This window comes from Schistocerca cancellata, chromosome 8 (assembly GCF_023864275.1).
Source record: "Schistocerca cancellata isolate TAMUIC-IGC-003103 chromosome 8, iqSchCanc2.1, whole genome shotgun sequence".
NCBI classification, from domain to species: domain Eukaryota; kingdom Metazoa; phylum Arthropoda; class Insecta; order Orthoptera; family Acrididae; genus Schistocerca; species Schistocerca cancellata.
In genome coordinates, this window is record NC_064633.1 from 327,897,228 (window position 1) to 327,919,110 (window position 21,883).

Here is a 21,883-nt window from a genome sequence, read left to right on the forward strand (position 1 = left end):
AAACATGTTTTATGTAATAACTACGTAACAAATATTTGGCCTTAAAATGGTGCGGCCACTCCCGCCAGAGGTTCGAGTCCACCCTCAGGTGTGTGTGTGTGTGTGTGTGTGTGTGTGTGTGTGTGTGTGTGTGTGTGTGTGTGTGTGGTTGTTAGCATAAGTTAGTGTAAGTAGTTTGTAAGTCTAGGGACCGATGACCACAGCAGTTTGGTCCCTTAGGAATTTATACACATTTGAACAATTTTGGCCTTAAAACTTTTTATGTCTCTGAGTTTATTACCTTCTTAGTAAACTACAGAATAAAGTAAACTGTTTTAGGCCTAATTTTTGTTACAATAGTAATTACTTAAAAAGTAGACGAGTTTCACAGGCATGAGTAAACGACTCACTGATGGCACAAAGGTACTGAAACATGTTTGGAAGAACATGTTTTTTGCTTAGTACGCATACTAGAATTTCAGTTATTTAGTTATAAAAAACGACTGTTCTTTGAGCTTCAAAACAAAATGACGAGGATTCTTTGCATTCTGTCGAAAATCTATCGGCACACAGGTGGCTGCGTTTAGTGTTGCCAGATGCCCCGATTTTCGCTTGATGTCCCGATTTTGATGGGTGTCACGACCCAACTCACGTAAGCGTTAGGCGCGACACCAAATGTCCAGACTTTTTGACATCGCTGAGAATGCGAAATCAGCGCGTATTCACTTAAAAATGGTAGACTACATGAACATACAGGAATGAGCTTCTGAACGCGTCGATGACGGTAAGCAACAAAGTTAGAATACAGTGCACCAAGTGGTCACGATCCGCTAAACTGAAACGATACAGCGAATGCCCAAAGTGTACGTTTCGAAACCACTCAGCCGCACGGCTTCCATTGTTGCATTATTACCATCAAGCCGCTACTTCCTGAACAGTGATTTAACTCCAACCTCAAAATCACTCTTGCCTATTGATTGGCCGCGACTTCCCCGTCGCGCCAATGAATACGCGCCTTGTGCCGAAGCGATTCGGAAATTTTTTATCCTACCTGTAGTTGACACTACCCATGCACAAAGCAGTATCTTTAACTGCAAATGTACCTGTACACCAGCTTTATTCGTAATATATTATAAGGAAATACTTACTTAATGATTGAAAATTCACGTTCTTTTGTCCCGTCTTTTAGGTCCTTCATTCACAATTTTTTTTTAGACAACCTGTCCTGATTTTCTGCAAATTAGACCTGGAAACACACGTAGGTACGTCAGCCCATTTATGTAATCGTTGATCAGCTTTCATCATTTATACACATTGTAACAATTTTAGAACAGCGTTTCGTCGACTTAAAGCCACCTCAAACCGATGCACACTAATTTTTCCAGCGTTAGTCTGCCGATCTGAAAGCTCTTAGTTCGCTCGTGTCCCCTTCTCGTAGTTGGTTCCCATTCAGTATTCACCTAAGGTAAGTTAGTTCAATAAGTCCACGACTCTTAAGCCGGTGTTAATGCACTATTTCGTGACCATATTTTAGGAGAAGTAATAGGCCATGACCATGGGAAACTATTCTAATAATTACGTAAAGTATTTTATGTACGCAACAGCTACTTTTGTGTAATCTACCCCTAAAGATACGGTGGTCTGTTCAAGTAACGATCTATTGAAGGCTCTAGACTCAGTGTCTTTTCAGTCAAATATAAGGCGATCTGATGGTGTGGCGTGGGAGGTAAAACTAGGAACATCTGGAAGGGAAATTCCAACAAAAACCAAGGTTGGTTCAAAGATGGGGGAAGGGACCAAACTGCTGGTCATCGGTCCCTACAACCAAGGGAAACCTCCCGAAGACAGTGGTAAGAACTGGTGGATGGGAACTTATTTTCATTCAGTTCTGGGTCAAATGTCCCACGCGAAAATAATGGGACCCTATGTGTGTACATGTGTATTTGTTTTTTGTAGCGACTATTTTTTGTGGGAAGGATGCCCAATATATCTGACAAGTGAGTGTTTGTTATTAGCTAAAGACGGTGACAGAACTAACTGAACTAATTTTCATTTAGTTCTGGGACAATATGTCCCATCCGAATAATATGGGAGCTTAAAGTAAGTATAGGTGCATTTGTTTATATGTAGCTACAGTTTTGTGGGAAGGAAAGCCCAGTTTACCTAAGTTGTTGTTATAGGCTAAATACGGTGACCTAACTGATTTATATGATGGAGTAATGAACACTGTCCTTTCTCAAAGCTGTCATCGCAATTAAAAGCTTCTGACTGCACTAGTAGGAATGCACAAAACTGTGTGAATGTGAATGGGCTCTCACACAAAAAAACCGTGAACGCAGGGATCGCTGATCGTCAGCTACGAAGGCAGATGTTTCGCCGCTTATCCTGTGCTGCCATCTATTGGCCGCGACCGCTACTGTAAGTCCGCAGTGACCTGTATAAGGAGACCTTGGAAATTCCCAGTAATCCATCAATCAAGCGGGGTGCATCCTAAATATTGGTCACCGCTTAGTTATTTACACTTTCCATAAATCATATTCATGATAAAATTATAACGTAGAACGGATCACTTGCACGAAAGTTACGAACATTTCATTCAGTAGGAGATGCAGTAATTTGCTTTCCAACACACCTGGGTCATTTGTTAGACTCTATTGTTATAAGCAGATAGTCGAACAGTATTTGTGGTCACAGATGTATCGATTTCCTTCTAGTATTTGTGACTGTCATTGTTTTCTCAAAATTATTCATATTATCTAGATGTATTTTTACTTCGGAACACAGGTGCTGTGAGGCTGTTATAAATAATATTACATGTTTAATTACATTTGCCTACGATAAACGAATTTGCAACCAACAAGCAATAATTTCTTTTTCTGAACAATAAAATATTTTTGCCTCAACTTCTAATGACAATAAAAATAATTCAATACCTACTTATGAAATTAGTAAATATGTATCAATCATTTAAACTGTAGGAAACAAGACGTAAACCAAAACCAACATAAATATAGAATTGTTTCGCACACCACGTGTCGCCTTAGGACATGCAAGAGCGTCAACGTGCGTAAAATCGCCGTTCTCGAGTCTGTAGCAAACAGCTAAAGGGATCCAACTGACAGCAAAATGTTTTATTGGGCAACATGCGAATCGCTGCGTCTCTTGTGTTCAGAGTGAGTCACGTGGTTTTTTTTTCTTTTTTGTGCCGGACGGGGCATTAACGCTTTTTAGAAAAGCTGACCGTAGAGAAATAAGGTGTTCTAGTAACTAAATTCCATGTACTTACCTCCACATCCCCTGCGATTTTGTCTCCCTGGTGAAGCGTTAAAGGAAGAAAAAGTTTTTTTATTAGTGTCCTAGACGAACAGGTATATTAATAGTGATCAAAATTTTACTCCTTTAATACACTGAGTAGGGATTTCAAAATGCAGCACATAACGGAACAAAATATTTTTAGCTGTCGTGTTAAGTGGTGGTTTGCCTAGCGAGTAGTTCGTAGACAACACTGAAGTCCCTCCCAGAGTAAGAAGTCAAAACATTGATGACTGTTTTAGTGAAACGACGTAAAAATGTCGGCCATATATACATTGTTCTTCGACCCGAGAAACACGAAGACAATCTCACATATCAGGTATTTATTACTCACAATCAATAATGTTTAAACTGTACTGTTGCGCACCTAGAAAAAAAAAAAAACGCTGCAGACATCTTTCAGTTTTCCTTGCCGATTTTACGTGAAGCATCGGTGAGTGTCGTTGCGATTTACGCGTAACAATTTTTCTAGGATTGTTGTCACATGGATTATGATTTACATAAAGTTCAGGCTACTCCCTTTACGTTGTTTTCGTCGATAAGAGACCACTAATCCCCTCCTCCTCGCATTACGTACGCGATAGACTGAACAAGATTTTTACTGTTTGTCCTGTATACTGGTTTTGTGGATCTCTTAGCGTTTTCTTTTGGAATAATCTCGTATTTCTTCAAATGACATCCATTTAACCCCTCTTGTGCAATATTTGGCAACAATTTTACAAAAGCCATAGTTGCTTCATTCGGAAAAAATGAAATGATCGTATGGTATTGTTGTTCGGCCGCCTGATGCAAGTCTTTCTTTATGACTTGCGTGTCGATGAAGATGGAATGAAATGCTGAGGACAAAACGAAAACCCAGTCCCCGATCGAAGAAAATCTTCGACTCGGCTGGGAATCGAACCCAGGGCCCCGTTATCTAGAGGCAGAGACGCTAATAACTAGACTATGACCTGCAAACTGTTCAAAAAATGACGTGTAATATGACGAATTTTATTAGTGGCTGTCCATCAACGATCTGTATTCGTTTTTTAAATTTAGTCTGTGCCTATTTCTGAGCGAAATCTGTCTTCAGGCTGCACGGATTGAAACTGAGTGTCTCCATCTCAGCCCGATCAAGCATACACACTTGTATTTAATGAAAAAAAAAGAAGGCAAATTTAACGTCTCCTCTGCAATGGAGTCATTTGGACACCAGCTCGGATAAAATAACAGTGAAGGAAATCGACTAGTTAGTATTTCAGAATAACATAAACACCAAAACATTTCAAGCTAATAATTACATGTAAGCATATATCCATTCAACGGCTTAGTCAGTATTCATGACGTAAAGTACAAAGCTTTTCGTATTGCTTGAAATGATGAATTTTAGAGTTATTTTGCCACGATACCGCCATTTAATTCATTTTTCATTCATCAATGTCTTAAAAATGAATATCATCCGTTCTTGATCGTCCGAACCTAAATCCAATCCGGTCTTCAGTTAAAGTTGTTTAGTATATTTGTTAACCTTAAAGTTAAAATTTTTGCACATACTTTATACCGAGCTTTTAAAGTACATATTCCCCTATAATTAATATACTGTTTACTACCTTCTTTAAAAAAATCTAACTATCTGGCAGCAAAATATTTTTGGTTTGCGTAACATAGCTGCCTGTAGGTTGTAAAGCTCCTCACTCCTCTCTTCATTTTTGTCTTTTCAATTTTACGTTTCTGCAGCTATCGGACTCAAGTACGGGAGCTTTACGTAGAGACCACGCTTCGTTGCGAAAATTACCCGAACAAGTGCCTAATACGAATACGTGTCTCATATATACTGCACGTTATTTAATTAAAGAATGAAAAACGCAACTTTAAAAAACTGAAAGTACAAGATATTATTATGGTGTCGTAAGCGCAACACGCAACACCGGGCAGCAGCACAGGCGTCGGTAGGTCGACAACGGACTGCAGAGACGGCGTATGGCCCAGCGATTGTCGGACCAAGAAGTCGCACGGTGGCGCCGCCAGAGAAGTTACATGCGTTGGCGCCAAAGCAGAGCTGGCAATTCCAAGTCACCGCGACTACCGAGAAGACCGCCTTCTGCTTGTGTACGCCGTGCTGTATCGTCTGCTTCTAGCGAGTCCACACCAGCCCATCTTCAGTGAAGATTCTAGTGGGGCAAGAACTGTTTAATATCCAGCCTTAACGTCTGGAATATTAGTTGAACTTCAGGATCTGCTGCCTGATATCAATAAATGTGTTTGTTTTTGTCAGTAATTCTTATTAGTGTTTCAGTGTTCTCTCATATTGTTTCCCTCAGCGCACTATAAATAGCTGAGGATGGCAATGAGTAATATCATCTGTGGTTGCATCGCACTTTTGATACAACCACAGAAGGAGTTTTACTTGTCCCAATCTTCAACTATTCACAGTGTACTGAGGGAAACACGTTGACAAGAACACACATTTATTGACGAATACTCAACTTTGTACAAATCGGCTCGGGCAGCAAATCCTGAAGCTCAACTACTATTCCAGAAGCTAAGACTGGATAGTTAACAGTTCTTTTCCCACTAGAACGTTCACTGAAGAGGCGCTGCTGTGGACTCGCTAGAGGCAGACGATGGGCGCGGTAGTCGGGCTGACTTGGGTCTGTCATCTCTGCTGTGACGCCGGAGCATATCACTTCTCTGGCGGGGCCACCGCTCAAACTTCTTGGGGCGACAATCGCTGGGCTATATGCCGTCTTTGGAGTCGGTTGTCGACTTATCGACGCCCGTGGTGCTGCCTGGTGGTGCGTTCTGTGCTTACGACACGACAATTACTTTGCTTGATTGTTCCTTTTGCACGTAACACACTTCCCTACCAATACCTACCCTCATCCAGTGTCGTTTAACAGTTATGTTCGTTTCACATTCACACTGAAGTAACCATTGCTCCGTTGCGTCTCCACAATAATTAAACAGGTGGTCACTGATCCCGGAACACTCTTCATTTACGTTCTACTAACAGTATGTTTCTCTACGACGGTTTACGATTTTCAAACACGACGCTGCATCATCAAATGTTTTAATTAATCCCGGGCGCCTTTCCGCTGAATAACTGAAATACTTTTTTCTACAAACCGACGTAACACTTTTAATTATTAATTACACTTCCTACTAAACTCTGTACATCAGTTATCCGAGGCGTTCGGTGCGCGATTTGTCCGGTACGGAAGCTCAGGAACCAAGGCGCTGGGGCATTTTTGTGATCATAAGGCAGGACAATTGTCCCTCACAGGAAAGGAGCGCTAGGCTCCGAAAGTTCCAGAAGCCAGCGATTAACTAAAGAGTGCAATATCGATACGTTTGACATCAAAGATGGCAGTACTCCTTACAAGATGAATGCATACCATAGACGGACTGAAATCGGAATGTCGCCAGGTCTATTCCTGATATTAGCACTTTTCTTACTTTTATGTAAATTCCATATTTAGTAATAAATGGAAATATTAATTTAAAATATTGAATTAATTTTTTAATAAAGGTAGCATCTTTTAATTTTTAATTACTGTTTGCACAAAAATGCATATATTCACAGTACACTAAAACTTGATAAATAATTCGAAGACAAAATTTTTGACTTCTAGAGATTGAACACTACTACTGAGGCGTACAATTTTTTTCATTTAACAAAAATGCATTTCTCATATCTGTATCGAATTAATTTACATTCATAAGACCGATAAATAAAAATAAAAAGATTTTACTTTTATGAAAACTATTTGTCAAATAATACTTCCGGTTGTTAATAAAAATGGAGTTTTAATTAATTTAAAAAAAATTTGCTTGTAGCGAAATTCGAATCAGCATCTTCACGTTTACAAACCTGTTACTCTATTCACGCAGCTAAGCGCGACAGCGTTAAAAAATACTCAGGTATCTCGAGTACGTAACCAGGCTTTTGTCAAAAGAAAGGAGGGGCGATTTTTTTAAGAGGACGTTAAAAAGATTCATGTTTTTCATTTATTCTTAAATTTTCCATAACGAACGATAAACCATTTTATCCGAAAATGAGCTTGGGGTTTTCACCACGCGGAGACATAATCTCGTTACTTTGGAGTGCTGTGTTTTGGCAAACCACTGAGCAGCAGTCATGCTCCAATGTCCCTTCACTTCCAAGGTCATTTTAGACTATTTTTTTTTAGTCTAGATTTGAGCTGAGGAAGTGATCAGGAACGGACGACGGCAAATTTTTTGGAACACGGTGATTATTACCAACAGAGCTTTTTGATTAGGAGATTTCTGTTCGACAGAAAAGTTAGACCAATTTTTGGTGACGAAAATGCAAAGGGTGTACCTGGAATTATTCAACCTTTCACTTTCCCAAATTTCTTCATTTAAGTATGGACCTGTCACTTCTTGCCATGTAAGAATGAGTGTCCCTGCAGACTAATGCATGGGGTTAAATGAGAACAATTTGGATTTTTATTTATGTATCGTATGGCTTTAAGTGACGGGAGTCTCCGAACAGAGGCCTTGGCGATGGAGCTCTTTTCATTTCAGCAGACGGGCTGCATGTTTAAGGGATTTGGAATCTATCAGGAAAGAAAGGTATTCGGCAGGAATGGCTGTGGCCTATAGTAACGGACCAACGCCGGTATTTGCCTACATTGAAAATGAGAAACCATTGAAAACAATTTCCAAGGTTATAGGTGGACGGATTCAAACCACCTCCCCTCCTGAATCCAGGGATTGCTAGCTCAGTGTATGTCCTACGCCGCCAATGTTAAATTATCTAATTTTGTGACCTATTATCTTGGAAACTTTTTAAGTCACCAACTTATAATTTCCCATAATTATTAGATACACTGAACGAGAATTTTTTTTTCAAACACTCAATTTTTTTGAAAATTTTGTAAATAAATGAACATAAATCAAAACAAGTCAGGATATTTTAATTCTTCTAGTCCCATGTGTGTTGAATCTCACACTTGGCATGCTGTGAAAATTTCATGCCTCTACCATCAGTACTTTTTTTGAAAACAGGTCATTTATTGCAAAAAATTTAGTTCAGAGATATTGAGGCTTAATTTTCTGGAGAGACAGACAAATACAAGTGAATTTTATGTGCTAACTTTAATGTTATTTGTAAGTATGTTTACCGCTCCGAACCATTGTGAAATACTGAAATAATGGAACCCCAAAGTTCTACCAGCCTCACAATAACGAATCCAGAGCTAACAAAGTACTGTAGGTAGGTAAATAAGGTATTAAAAAACTGCGTAAATAATTTTATTTCCACGACGCTAAGGGATGAATCAAAATCGATTTTCCTCTTTCTCCTCGTTACAAACTTACCCGTAATTAGAAACTGGCACAAAAACAAAAAAAAAAAAAAATGGGTCTGAGCACTATGGGACTTAACTTCTGAGGTCATCAGTCCCCTAGAACTTAGAACTACTTAAAACCTGACTAACCTAAGGACATCACACACATCCATGCCCGAGGCAGGATTCGAACCTGCGACCGTAGCGGACGCGCAGTTCTAGACTGTAGCGCCGAGAACCGCTCGGCCACTCCGGCCGGCGCACAAAAACACACAGCACAAAACAATAAAAGGCAGCACTTACATTAAATTCAACTGCAAATGAGAACTGGACTCATTAACAAAAAACTAAGCTCAAACATAACTAACAATTGGTCTTGGTTAAAACAGAGATGGACGATAACCGATAGTATTATGGATGTAAAGATAATTTAAATCTATTGTCAGACTTGATGACATCGATAGTGCGTATTACTTTTTCGTCGTATGATTGAAAATCAAGATAGCTTTCAATTTCACTACACGGCAGCTCGATCGTGTGTAATTTCATTTAGGTGTTAGGGTGAGTCCGGACTCCCTGTACCCGCCCCGACCCCCTTCCCCCACCTTTGGTTACGGTCTTGGGTGTCTAATCAAAGACATCTGCATAAAATATTGGGTGTCAGGAAAGGGGTCGGGGGGGGGGGGGTTCAACACACTCAGGGGTACAGCGTTTCTTGTAAGCTTTGCTGGAAGTAAATCGGGTGGACGTCTCTCTTCAGTGGATGATTGGTGGGAGATCAGCTGCGAAATAGGTGATTTACGAATTATTTAAACCGTTTATTGTTTAATGTCGCTCAACATTTAGAGATAAATTTCCTTGGTTAAAAAGATAACACAGAGGGAATGTATAGAAAGGGTCAATAACTAGGTACCCACATTTTTTTTCAGCCTACTGAGAGTTGCGCAGGTACTGAAAACATTTAATTTGCAGAGGATACAAGAAAGATGCCAGCCATTTCGTGATGATCTTACGACATTTCAAGATTAACTGCCCGCTTCAGTTGGAGCAGGGAAACGTATAAATGAAGTTATATTTTTAGTAGCGTGGTTACTAAGAAACTTAAGAAACTCCCATCCTGTACTACAAACGTGAAATTAATTAATGAGAGAAATGTATAAAGTGGCATTACAACTGGAGCAATGTGTTGAGTCTGCAGAGGCTGCAGCTTCGATGTCTCTGAAACTGCAAAAAAGCCTAAAACCAGTGACTTTCTCTGGTTAGTATTTCCGAATAAAATAAATACCAACACGTTTGAAGAAAATAATTACACGTAAGCGTACGTCCGTTCCATAGCTATCAGTCAGTATTCACGATATAAAGTGCAAAGTGTCTCGTATAGCTCGAAATGACTGCATTTTGGAGTTTTTTGCCAGGATACCGTCGAGCACGCTCTTCGGAATGTGTATACGGCACACACGGGCTACAAAAACATGAATAAGTCTCTACTAACTGATTAAAATTTGCGACGAGAATCCAACTTGACAAACGTACTTCATACTGCACCTCTCAGAAAGTTAGTATTACTTACAAACGCTGTCCGCTATAGATATAATAGACATGGGTCTCTGAGGACGCAGACGGAATTCGATTACTTACCTCTTTTCCGTTCGTCGATCCAACGGAATTCTTCTTTCCTTGAGGCAGCTTGTAACAGAAAAGTGGACAATGCTTAGTAACCTCGAAATATAGAGCACAATGTGTGTTGGTAAGCAACAGGTGTGAGTGGCAGCTTTCCTAAACATATAATGCATCACTGATAACACCCCCTCGATACGATATGGATGTACTTCTTGAAAAATTTAAAATTTTATTCTTAGCTTCTTGCTAAGTGACTGTAACCATTCTGTAGCGCTACCTATTCCATGTCTTCAGTATGCAGATGAAAAGAACCGTTGTCCAACAATACGCGAAGATGGTAAATATCTTCTTTTCGTGTGATACGCTGGGCAGATGACTAGATGCAAATGACTGATTTTCCTACCCGAAATGTCACATGAATGTGAAGGTGACATAGCACCACGAAATGTATACATCATTCAATGAGTCACAGCTCACTGGTATTTGTTTACATACAGAGGAGATAGGCTACGATGATTACAAGGCTGTACAAACGTACAGAGGTTAAAAAGGATATGAGGTCAAGGAGAAACATCTTTCATTTCCGAAAGTATGCCGGCATTCATAACATGTGGACACATTAAGCCATGTAGGTCCCGATAACACGGGGTTGAAGACACTGCAAGCGAGCGCAGACTGAACTGTTGTCCACGACGGTCGTTTTATAATCGTCACCACCGACATGAGCCAGAAATTGTGAAACAGTATAATGGACAAGACCCACTGGATAATTGGGGAGTTACAAATCATTGTGTATTTATTATTGAGCAATAAGCATTCGACGAAGCTCAAAGAACTGATTCGGTACTCAATCGAGTTTTCTTCATGTACGCACTTCGTGCCTGACCCGAGCCTCGTCGGTAGTTTTCCTATTCCAAACCGTTAGCCCTCCAAATTCATTCTAGCCAGATGCGTTCTGGACACCGACCTACATCGAGTGTCTAGTGCATGTTATTGTTTTATATGGCTTAGTATTAGATATGGTAAATCAGTGTTTGAGACTAACTTCACCTCTTACTTGCGTCCTGTAATAATTTTGATACGATAATCGCAGTGTAGTTATGTTTATTTTTAGGCCTTAATTATTCCTTTTCATCAAGTTATCTATGTGACCTACGTAAACAAACATCTTAGATAAAACATCTTTATCACTGACTAATATTTAGTGGTGACTCTCTGCATAGGGTGGGGCGATATTTACAGTCTAGAGGTGGTGCCGTATCCGGAATGGCAAATAATTATAATTCAACACGGGGTTACTGTACAGTGTACAGTTTAATACTGTGAGTAACGTTCAATTACAAGGCTTATTGGTAAGAAGAAAGTAACCGCATTTCGTCCATGTTGGACTGTTATTCGGAACCTGCGACTGTTTATGATATAACCGACAAATGAAAATAATTATTTCTGTCGGACACTTAGTTTCTTCCACGGTGCCTTTGAAGGGCATGTTCCCTGATATTCAGGGGGACCAGTGGTTTACATGCGTATTCTTTTTCCTATATGTAACCAGTGGTCTGCTTACGATCATTTGGAAGACGTGCCAGCAAATTACACATTATATACGGGCTTCCCATTTATCTCGGACATCTAGAAGAATAACTTTTTATCCAGAAGCAAAACAGAAATGTACCAAGTAAATGTTGTTTAGCTACCAGTTGAATTTCTTGAGTTATGAATCTTCCTCTGACTGGTTTGATGTTGCCCACCACGAGTTACTCTCTTGTACCAACCTCTTCGTCTCACAGTAGGGGCCACCTACGTCCTCAATTATTAGGGACATTAAGTCATATGACTCCGTTTTTATAACTTTGCTTGTTAAGCAGATATGAACGGGAGTACGTATTTTTTAAATATCGCCCCATATTTTTATCCGGTAATCCACTTCCTCTCCACAAGACGTGTTCAAAGATGTTTCACAGTGTATCTTTCACGTAAACATAACGTTATTAAAACTTTATTTCAAAACTGACTGACTCTCGTAAGTTAGCACATCGTGCAGATATACAGAGTAACGTAACCGGTCACTTGCTGGAGTTGACAGTAAACAAATCCAAACACAAGGCATCTGCGCACTTATCAGTCAACCGTCTTTAGTTGGAGGATTGTGTCAGTAAATGTTCATCAACGAAGAGATGGTAGAAAGGCTACTCATCTATGGAGAATGTAAATCAGCAAAACGGCAATTGCAACAATATTTTCTTACTTGCAATTTTTTTGTTGTTTCCTTGTGTTTACTATCAACTCCAGCAAATAGCCGAGTTACATTACCATGGGCACCTGCAGTATCTGCTAGTACGAGAGAGACACTTACTTTTGAGTTATGTTTGTAATAACGTTATGTTATGTGAATTGACACTGTAGTATGATTTTGAACAGATACTGCTTGAGGAAGAAGATTATTGAATAAAAGATGTAGGGTGCTGTTTAAAAAAGAAGCACGGCTGTTCGTATTGTCGTAACGAACAGAGTTACAAGGAATGCAATTATGCTGGTTAATGCCCCCAGGTTGCGAAATACCATTTTTTTAGTTTTGTCACAGGACAAAGAAATTTTTGGGACGGCCAAGTTAACGTAGTTTTTGCCGTTGCTTCCTCTAAATGATGTGTTGCCCAGACTGTCAGCAACATCCAGGAAAAGGAATAATCATTTAATCCACTGGTACACCTGAAGAAGAGCGTGTAAGCGTTCGAAACGCGTCATGAAGAAAATAAGTCACTGACACATATAATTTTTTTTCTTTGTCTTTCGTAAGTAGTAGTGGCTGCAGCTTATGCCAGGTACGCTTACAATTCGCCCATTGTCAATAATCTTTTGAAATGGACAATACTTGTTGTAGCCTCTCCTCGCTCACCGATGACAATGCTATTTATTCAACAACCTAGCGATTTGAGATTCTGGGTTAGCACTTGGAAAGACGGCGGTTAAAGTCCTTGAACGGCTATTCAGATTTAGGTTTCCCTAGTTTCCCTAAACCGCTAAAAGCAAATTGCAGGGTGTCCTATTCAAAGTAACAGGCCTGGTTCCTTCCACAAATCTAGCTAATGTTCCGCCTCTTACACCTTGTCGTTGGCGACTATAAATCGTGATTTCTGTCAAGAAAAAAGAGCGCACGCACTTTTTGCGATAACAGCTTGCCCGAAAAGATACATGCATTGAAGTAACTTCGTAGGTGCTGCGCTGCTACTTTCGAGGCCACACAGCAGGTTCATTTAAATGTCTCGCTTACATTTATGCTGCCCCCGTAAGAGCGTTTGATATTAAGCACTGCGTCTTGGGACACGGCGTGGGTCAAAAATGTAAGAAAAAGGGCGACTTAGGGGGAAAAAAAGAAAAGATAGGAAGTTGGCACTGCCGTGCGTAGCCAGATTGAAATGATGCGTCTGATCGGACAAAGTATATGGACATAAATGCAAAAGGCACTTATTGTAGAGGTAGTGGGGAGTTCCACGTACTGTGTAAGGTAGAGTGAGTCTTAGGAATAGAGCTCAACGTGATTGAGTGATAAATTTTGAAAGACGTGCAAATTCGCTAACATTTGGTGAGCATCCAGTATGCTTCTGGTGTTTAAGACAGTACAGTAGTCAACGAGTGTACAGTTTCCCGATGGACGATGAACCGATCTGGAAACTGTGACGAAGGTTCACAAACAGCACGCAGCTGTCCGAGGGCGCGCGCGTGTCGGTGTGAAAGGTTCTTGCAACAGGTGGTGCGACGCGTGACAGGGCGTGTATCATCTTACTGAACCGAAGTACTGGCGCTACGCAAACACAAACGGTGTCGGATACTACCACACCTTATACAGGTGTGTTTGCCACAAGCAGAGCACCTGCTGCACCAATATTTACACAGACTATGAATCTCTTCTCACATCAATGCTACAGAACTAGTGAGTGCACTACGTGAGAAGCGTCTTCATTCTACAGAACTACTCGTAACGAATTTACGAGGAAGGGTAGGATAGTGATCGATGAGGAGCCGTTGTTGACATTCTCCCTACACCCGACAGAACAGCTGTTCCAGCTGCCTTGATATGGGCTTTTGATCGTTTCTGCTCACCCATTTAAGTGAATTTTGTATCGACTCCTTCAAAACCAATTCCACCCATGCTTCCTTTTGCATGATTAATTGTTGACTTCTTCATTATAGTTTAGACGCTACTGGGTGATATAAAAATAGAGGACAATGTGTTGACTTATTTTCCACTCCTATATTTTTCTAAGCCAAGTAAAAGTTTACACGGAGGAACAAAAGGTGCTAACTGTGAGTATAGCTTACCGTAAGGAATATAGAGCAATTTAACTACTCACTCAGCCTTAAGACACTTTTGACAGATGTATAATAACAATAAAAAAAGAATAATAACCTCATACTGTTTGACGACGTTGAACCTACCGCACATTAATATCTACCACCTTTTGAATATCGTAGATTGTAATTTCTCTGCCTGCGAAGAAACATTTGAGAATTTCCGCCTTATGCAAGATACAATTCACTTATACCGTTTTACCCATAAGAGTTTCAGAATTTTTCATGCTATTTTCAGTGATTATTATTATCTTCTTTCTAGGTCTGGTTAAAAATGGAAAGTGACGCGGACCTTCATCAAGCGTGACTTCCTTTTCACTGTACGGTATATGTTATATTGCATTTAGGAACTTCCGGGTGATTGAACATGTATCAATAATTACGGATTTCTGTAGTTGTATATATAAGTTTGGATGTAGCTGTATTGCATTGATGTACTGGTGGATATTGTGTGGTATGACTCCTGTTGTTGATAGTATAATTGGTATAATGTCAACTTTATCCTGATGCCACACGCTTCCTCAGCCAGTTGGATGTATTTTTCAATTTTTTCTCCTGTTTTCTTTTGTATATTTGTTGTATTGGGTATGGATATTTCGATTAGTTGTGTTAATTTCTTCTTTTTATTGATGAGTATGATGTCAGGTTTGTTATGTGGTGTTGTTTTATCTGTTATAATGGTTCTATTCCAGTATAATTTGTATTCATCATTCTCCAGTACATTTTGTGGTGCATACTTGCATGTGGGAACGTGTTGTTTTATTAGTTTATGTTGTATGGCAAGTTGTTGATGTATTATTTTTGCTACATTGTCATGTCTTCTGGTGTATTCTGTGTTTGCTAGTATTGTACATCCGCTTGTGAAGTGATCTACTGTTTCTATTTGTTGTTTGCAAAGTCTGCATTTATCTGTTGTGGTATAGGGGTCTTTAATAATATGCTTGCTGTAATATCTGGTGTTTATTGTTTGATCCTGTATTGCAATCATGAATCCTTCCGTCTCACTGTATATATTGCCTTTTCTTAGCCATGTGTTGGATGCGTCTTGATCGACGTGTGGCTGTGTTAGATGATACGGGTGCTTGCCATGTAGTGTTTTCTTTTTCCAATTTACTTTCTTCATATCTGTTGATGTTATGTGATCTAGAGGGTTGTAGAAGTGGTTATGAAATTGCAGTGGTGTAGCCGATGTATTTATATGCGTGATTGCTTTGTGTATTTTGCTAGTTTCTGCTCGTTCTAGAAAGAATTTTCTTAAATTGTCTACCTGTCCATAATGTAGGTTTTTTATGTCGATAAATCCCCTTCCTCCTTCCTTTCTGCTTAATGTGAATCTTTCTGTTGCTGAATGTATGTGATGTATTCTATGTTTGTGGCATTGTGATTGTGTAAGTGTATTGAGTGCTTCTAGGTCTGTGTTACTCCATTTCACTACTCCAAATGAGTAGGTCAATATTGGTACGGCATAAGTATTTATAGCTTTTGTCTTGTTTCTTGCTGTCAATTCTGTTTTCAGTATTTTTGTTAATCTTTGTCTATATTTTTCTTTTAGTTCTTCTTTAAAATTTGTATTATCTATTCCTATTTTTTGTCTGTGTCCTAGATATGTATAGGCGTCTGTTTTTTCCATCGCTTCTATGGAGTCGCTGTGGTTATCCAATATGTAATCTTCTTGTTTAGTGTGTTTTCCCTTGACTATGCTATTTTTCTTACATTTGTCTGTTCCAAAAGCCATATTTATATCATTGCCGAATACTTCTGTTATCTTTAGTAATTGGTTGAGTTGTTGATTTGTTGCTGCCAGTAGTTTTAGATCATCCATGTATAGCAAATGTGTGATTTTGTGTGGGTATGTTCCAGTAATATTGTATCCATAATTTGTATTATTTAGCATGTTGGATAGTGGGTTCAGAGCAAGGCAGAACCAGAAATGAGTCTCCTTGGTATATTCCACGCTTAATCTGTATTGGCTGTGATGTGATATTATTTGAATTTGTTTGGATATTAAGTGTGGTTTTCCAATTTTTCATTACTATGTTCAGGAACTGTATCAATTTAGGATCTACTTTGTATATTTCCAATATTTGTAGTAACCATGAGTGGGGTACACTATCAAAAGCTTTTTGGAAATCAATGTATGCGTAGTGTAGCGACCTTTGTTTAGTTTTAGCTTGATATGTCACCTCTGCATCTATTATCAGTTGCTCTTTATACCCTTGTGCTCCTTTGCAACAGCCTTTTTGTTCTTCATTTATAATTTTGTTCTGTGTTGTATGTGTCATTAATTTCTGTGTAATGACTAAAGTTAATATCTTGTATATTGTTGGTGGGCATGTTATGGGGCGATATTTAGCTGGGTTTGCTGTGTCTGCTCGATCTCTAGGTTTCAGATAAGTTATTCCATGTGTAAGTGTACCAGGGAATGTGTATGTGTCTGCAATGTAACTGTTAAATAATTTAGTTAGATGTGAATGTGTTGAGGTGAACTTCTTTAGCCAGAAATTTGCTATTTTATCTTTTCCAGGGGCTTTCCAATTGTGAGTAGAATTAATTGCTTGGGTGACTTCATGTTGCAAAATTAATACTTCAGGCATTTGTGGTATCATCTTGTATGTGTCTGTTTCTGCTTGTATCCACCGTGCATGCCTGTTACGTTGTACCGGGTTTGACCATATGTTGCTCCAGAAGCGTTCCATGTCTGTTATGTTTGGTGGATTGTCTATTTTAATGTGTGTGTTATCTATTGTCTGGTAAAATCTCTTTTGGTTTGTGTTGAATGTTTGGTTTTGTTTCCTTCTATTTTCACTTTTTTTGTATCTTCTAAGTCGTTTGGCCAATGCTTGCAATTTCTGCTTCTTTTCATCTAATTGCTCTATCGCTTCTTGTTGTGAGATTTTACCTAACCTTTTTCTTTTTTTGCTGACATTTCATTTCTTATAAATTGTGTTAGCTGTCCGATGTCTTTTCTCAGTTTTTCTATTCTGATCTGTAGCCTGTGTTGCCATGCTGGTTTTGTGGGTTTCTTCTGTGTGTTGGTTTGTTCTGATCTCTGCCTAGTGGGTATATTTAGTGTAGTGAGTGCTCCTATATAAACAAGTAGTTGTAACTCTTCCATAGTTGTGTTTTCATTTATTTTGTTGTGTATGATTGTGTTGATAGTTTTTATTGTTGTTTCGACTTGTGGGTTATGCAAGAATGGTCTAATGTCTGTATTCTATATATGTCAGCTGAAATTTTTCTTCTACGTATATCTAACATGTGTGTCACTTCGTGTTCTATTTGTGCTTGTTCTGGTGGCTGTCTTAAGATTTCGTTTTCCTCTGATTGTTTAATCGATGCGTGTTGTTCTTTGTTTGTTTGCTCTGGGATGTTTGAGTCCATTACTGTATTTTCTTCTTCTTCTTCTTCTTCTTCTTCTTCTTCTTCTTCTTCTTCTTCTTCTGATTGCACATTATTTTGTTCCAGTATCTGTTGTACTTGTTGTTTGATGTTTTCTAATTCTGACTGGGGTATCCTGTTATTTTTGATTATTACACGAATCTGATCAGCTAGTCGTTGTTCTGTTGAAAATTTTAATTCTGGGTATTATAAATGTTGTGTATACTTGTGATCGGTATCCAGTTGTGTTGGTTCCTAGGTTTGTTGCTTGGTAATAACAGAACATGAGGTGTCTATTAACTTCATCTGACCATCTCATCCTCTGTCTTTGTTTTCCTTCTAGAGTGGTTGCAGGAAGCATATCCTGCAAAACACCTCTATTTGGATTTAAATCATTTTCCAGTTGGCTAGTACTGTCGTTACCATTGTGGGCGGGCATAGGGTTCAAGCGTCGTCCCCGACCATGACGGCGCTTGTCCGAGGCTTCTTTAGTTCTGTCCTGAACCAACTAATCACACTAAAAGGGGGGTTAGCCCTATTAGTGGTTTGTTCTTTTCGTCGCCTTTTACGACTGGCAGAACATACCGGAGGTCTATTCTTTTCCCGGGCCTCCACGGGGTTTATTATTATTATTATTATTATTATTACATCACTATTAGTGGTCTTCGAGTTTCTACCAGTTCAGAAGTAAGAAGTGCAGCAGAAAGGAAAATTAGGTGAGAGTATGAACGTAGCGCTACCGTGCAGTTAAATATGGAATACGAACGCCGATACCACTTGAAAAATCTTTAGATACAGGAAGTTGAAATGCGCGATAAACAAAATTTTTGAGAACCTTGACTATTGGTATTTGCCCCTTTTTGGCATTTTGTCTGACACTCCCCACTGACCAAGATCCATTTAGTCCAGTAGTATAATAAAGAAGACACGATGCAGTTTTAGCAAAGCAAATAGTTATTATCAGAGTGAACTTTTGAAAGATATCAGTCTCAAAGAAATATCGTACTCGGCGGTTTCTGTACAAATTTTAGCAAGATAAAAGTTTTCGAAAAACTTACCTCGTGCATCTCGGTCTGATCCTTCGGTTTCTGAGAAGCAGCGTGCAACAGACAAGACACCTTGGTTAGAAAAAAAATTCAGGCAAGTGCCAAGTTAACGCCCTCTTAATAACACGGATAAAGGTGAGTACGAAAAGGACAATCTTCGGCTTTATTACTGACGTGAGGGTAACTAACTGTTTGCATATGTTTGTGGGACATTTTGCGTGAACCAGTTTATACAGAAAACCGAGAACTGAAGTACTTCAACAAGGAACGACACGTTGAACACATTTTCACCACACGATAAGATCTCGAATAAAGAGCAACCACGGGAAATGCAACAGGTGTTTTTTGTTTTGCGAAACTAAAACGAATGGTTCGGCTCTGTTCGGCTTTCTGATTATCACGTGGAAAGCAAATCGCAAGAACAAGTCTGCAGCTGCCGTCCTCAGCAACGACAAAATGAAAGCAGCGACGCATGATGTTCAATTTTAAATTGTTCTTGGGTTATAACGTCCGAAATGTATGTTGGTGTAAAATGTATAAAATCAGACAATATAAAAATGCATTACATCTCTCTCTCTCTCTCTCTCTCTCTCTCTCTCTCTCTCTCTCTCTCTCTCGCCGTACGTACATCAAATTTCATTTTTCACTCTTACCTCAGTATCCATGGTGCTCTACCAGCTGCGTCCTTGTGAGGCATAAAAATAAACAGACGCATTAGTAAAGCAGACAATATCGCAGGCCTAAAATTTTACTCTTCTGATAAGCAAACAGCACACTTTCGTTGCGACTGGCCGTTGGAAAAGACACAAATCCACCCTCTCCCTCCCCCCCCCTCTCCCTCTCTCTCTCTCTCTCTCTCTCTCTCTCTCTCTCTCTCTCTCTCCCCCTCTCCCTCTCCCTCTGTCTGTCTCTCTCGCCTCACCATGTACCTATTGCTGTTTTGAAAAAGCACCCTTAAGGCAAAGTCAGAGCATGCTCGCAATGACACAGCACACGAAGTATGTAAGTAATAAGTGTAGATGATGGGGTAGGTAATAATTACTTACTACATGCTGCATAGTGCCCTCGGGTAATATACATTGTAGGTGAACTCTATGGAACCCGTGCACTGATGCATTTTTAATATTCATTTCAGGAATGCACATCGTGGTATTTTAACAGTGGAATCAAAATGCTTATAGCCGAGTGATTGCTTGCAAGTCAGATTTAACGTATGTGCTGTCACTCGACTCCTCCTGAGTGGGCACCACGTCCTTGATAAATTTAGAGAACGACATCGTTTCGAACAGGCTGTTAGTTTAAATGAGTATCTTGTTATCAACAACTGGCCAGAGCACGCGTTCATTTTCAACTGTACAAATGCGTGACGACACAACATTCTCGTCGTAAGATTTTAACAAGAACCACACTTAAACTTTAAAATAAACTCGTACACGAAACTGGCTCATAGTGTTTAATAAAGTACTCATTTAAAATACCAGGCTGGTGGAAGTGATATTCTTTCTATACGGTAACATTTTACTCAGCCACGGAAACAAATCAATCAGTGGCTACGATGTATCTGCTGATCTCAGACAAAGGCTTTGGTATGTAAATCAAACACAATCAGACACAGAAGCAACAAGAGGACAAGATTCAATTCGCCATCTTGAGAAGTGCTCAACACCGAATGGTGATGAGATTGTTTCTTTGAGAATAGGTACAAATATCTCATGTAGCATATACTTATCATTGCATCACACCCTGAACGCATCCCTGGGACAATGAATTAAAATCTCGCTATCGGAAGTTCACCTTAATGCTGTTTTCGCGTAACCCTAAACGCATAGTATCACCTTTGCCTTGAATTACCCTGTATTAAACAAAGTTTTACAACTTTGTGTGAATAGGCCATGTAACAAGAAATAAAATACTATATTTGTTGTGATAACAAGGTCTCGTAGAATTTTTTACATGTCATAATTTTCGCCAACGACTGAGCTATTTACTACAATTTCCCTGATAGCACTACTGGTAAAAACGCAGCAGTAGTGAACATTAATAAGACAGATAAAAATGATGTTCCTCTATGGCAGGGTTTACCCGACTTCTTGTCACTGCAAACCACTTTTCATTTGGGCCTACCACCATAGCTTCATAGCTTGTTCACTTTTTTTTTTTAACGAACTCTGAAGTGGGTAAGGGTGGGGGGGGGGGGGGGCTGCGGGAGGCTGGGAACATCCGCCGCAGTGGTGGCTGACGTGACAATGGGAATAATTCTCGCCACCTTGCTTAGTGCTCACAGCATAAATACTGTTTTTGCGACGTAGTGATCAGTTACTACGTACGGTAGAAATCTGACACACACAAGTAACAAGGTTTCGTGGAAGGACTTCCTTGTAAAGTCATTCATGTTCATATGTGGCACTTACTTGTAGCAAATAACGTTTAATTAAGCTAAGCCTACTCTGATACAAATATTCAATGAGTAAGAGAGGAATGACATTTCAAACATTTATTAAACTTTTACATCACAAATAATCATCAATACATACAAATAATCATCAATACATCATGAATAACCACTTGTGCAACATGGTAATAAACTGAACATGGGCTAAAGTAAATTAGAGTTTAAAGAACAAAATCAAACTTTGACGGCAATGCAGATTTCAAAATTAGTAATTAGTCAGTTTACAAATTTAGACGAAAGAATATCTATACGTCAGCTGGGAACATGCTGCTGTTCATCTTTAAACATAGCTTCAACGTCTGGCTCGATTGAGCTCAACTTAACTCCCAAGTGTTCTTAAAAGCTAACTCTGTTTCTGTATTTATTTTTAATGTACAACTCAAGAAACGCACTTTTACTAGTGTAAGTAGTAACAAATGGCATCAAAACTCGGACTGCTTGTTTGAAAAGAGAAAGGT

General features: G+C 39.3%; 1 protein-coding gene across 2 annotated transcripts in view; it reads right to left on the reverse strand.

Annotated features, from left to right (window-relative positions):
- Positions 1–21,883, reverse strand: part of LOC126094464 (solute carrier family 2, facilitated glucose transporter member 1-like) — a 574,417-nt gene that overhangs the window by 391,535 nt on the left and 160,999 nt on the right. Inside the window, exons 1-4 of one of the 2 annotated variants that reach the window (XM_049908848.1) lie at positions 19,627–19,653; positions 18,986–19,015; positions 10,221–10,268; positions 3,266–3,292 (exon numbers count right to left, since the gene is read on the reverse strand). The exons of the other annotated variant lie outside the window; for it this stretch is intronic. Of the exons in view, the coding sequence (XP_049764805.1) occupies positions 3,266–3,292; positions 10,221–10,268; positions 18,986–19,015; positions 19,627–19,638 (117 nt within the window). The 5' untranslated portion in view covers positions 19,639–19,653. Of the gene's footprint in view, positions 1–3,265; positions 3,293–10,220; positions 10,269–18,985; positions 19,016–19,626; positions 19,654–21,883 lie in introns of those variants that run through there. 2 annotated transcript variants of the gene reach the window in all.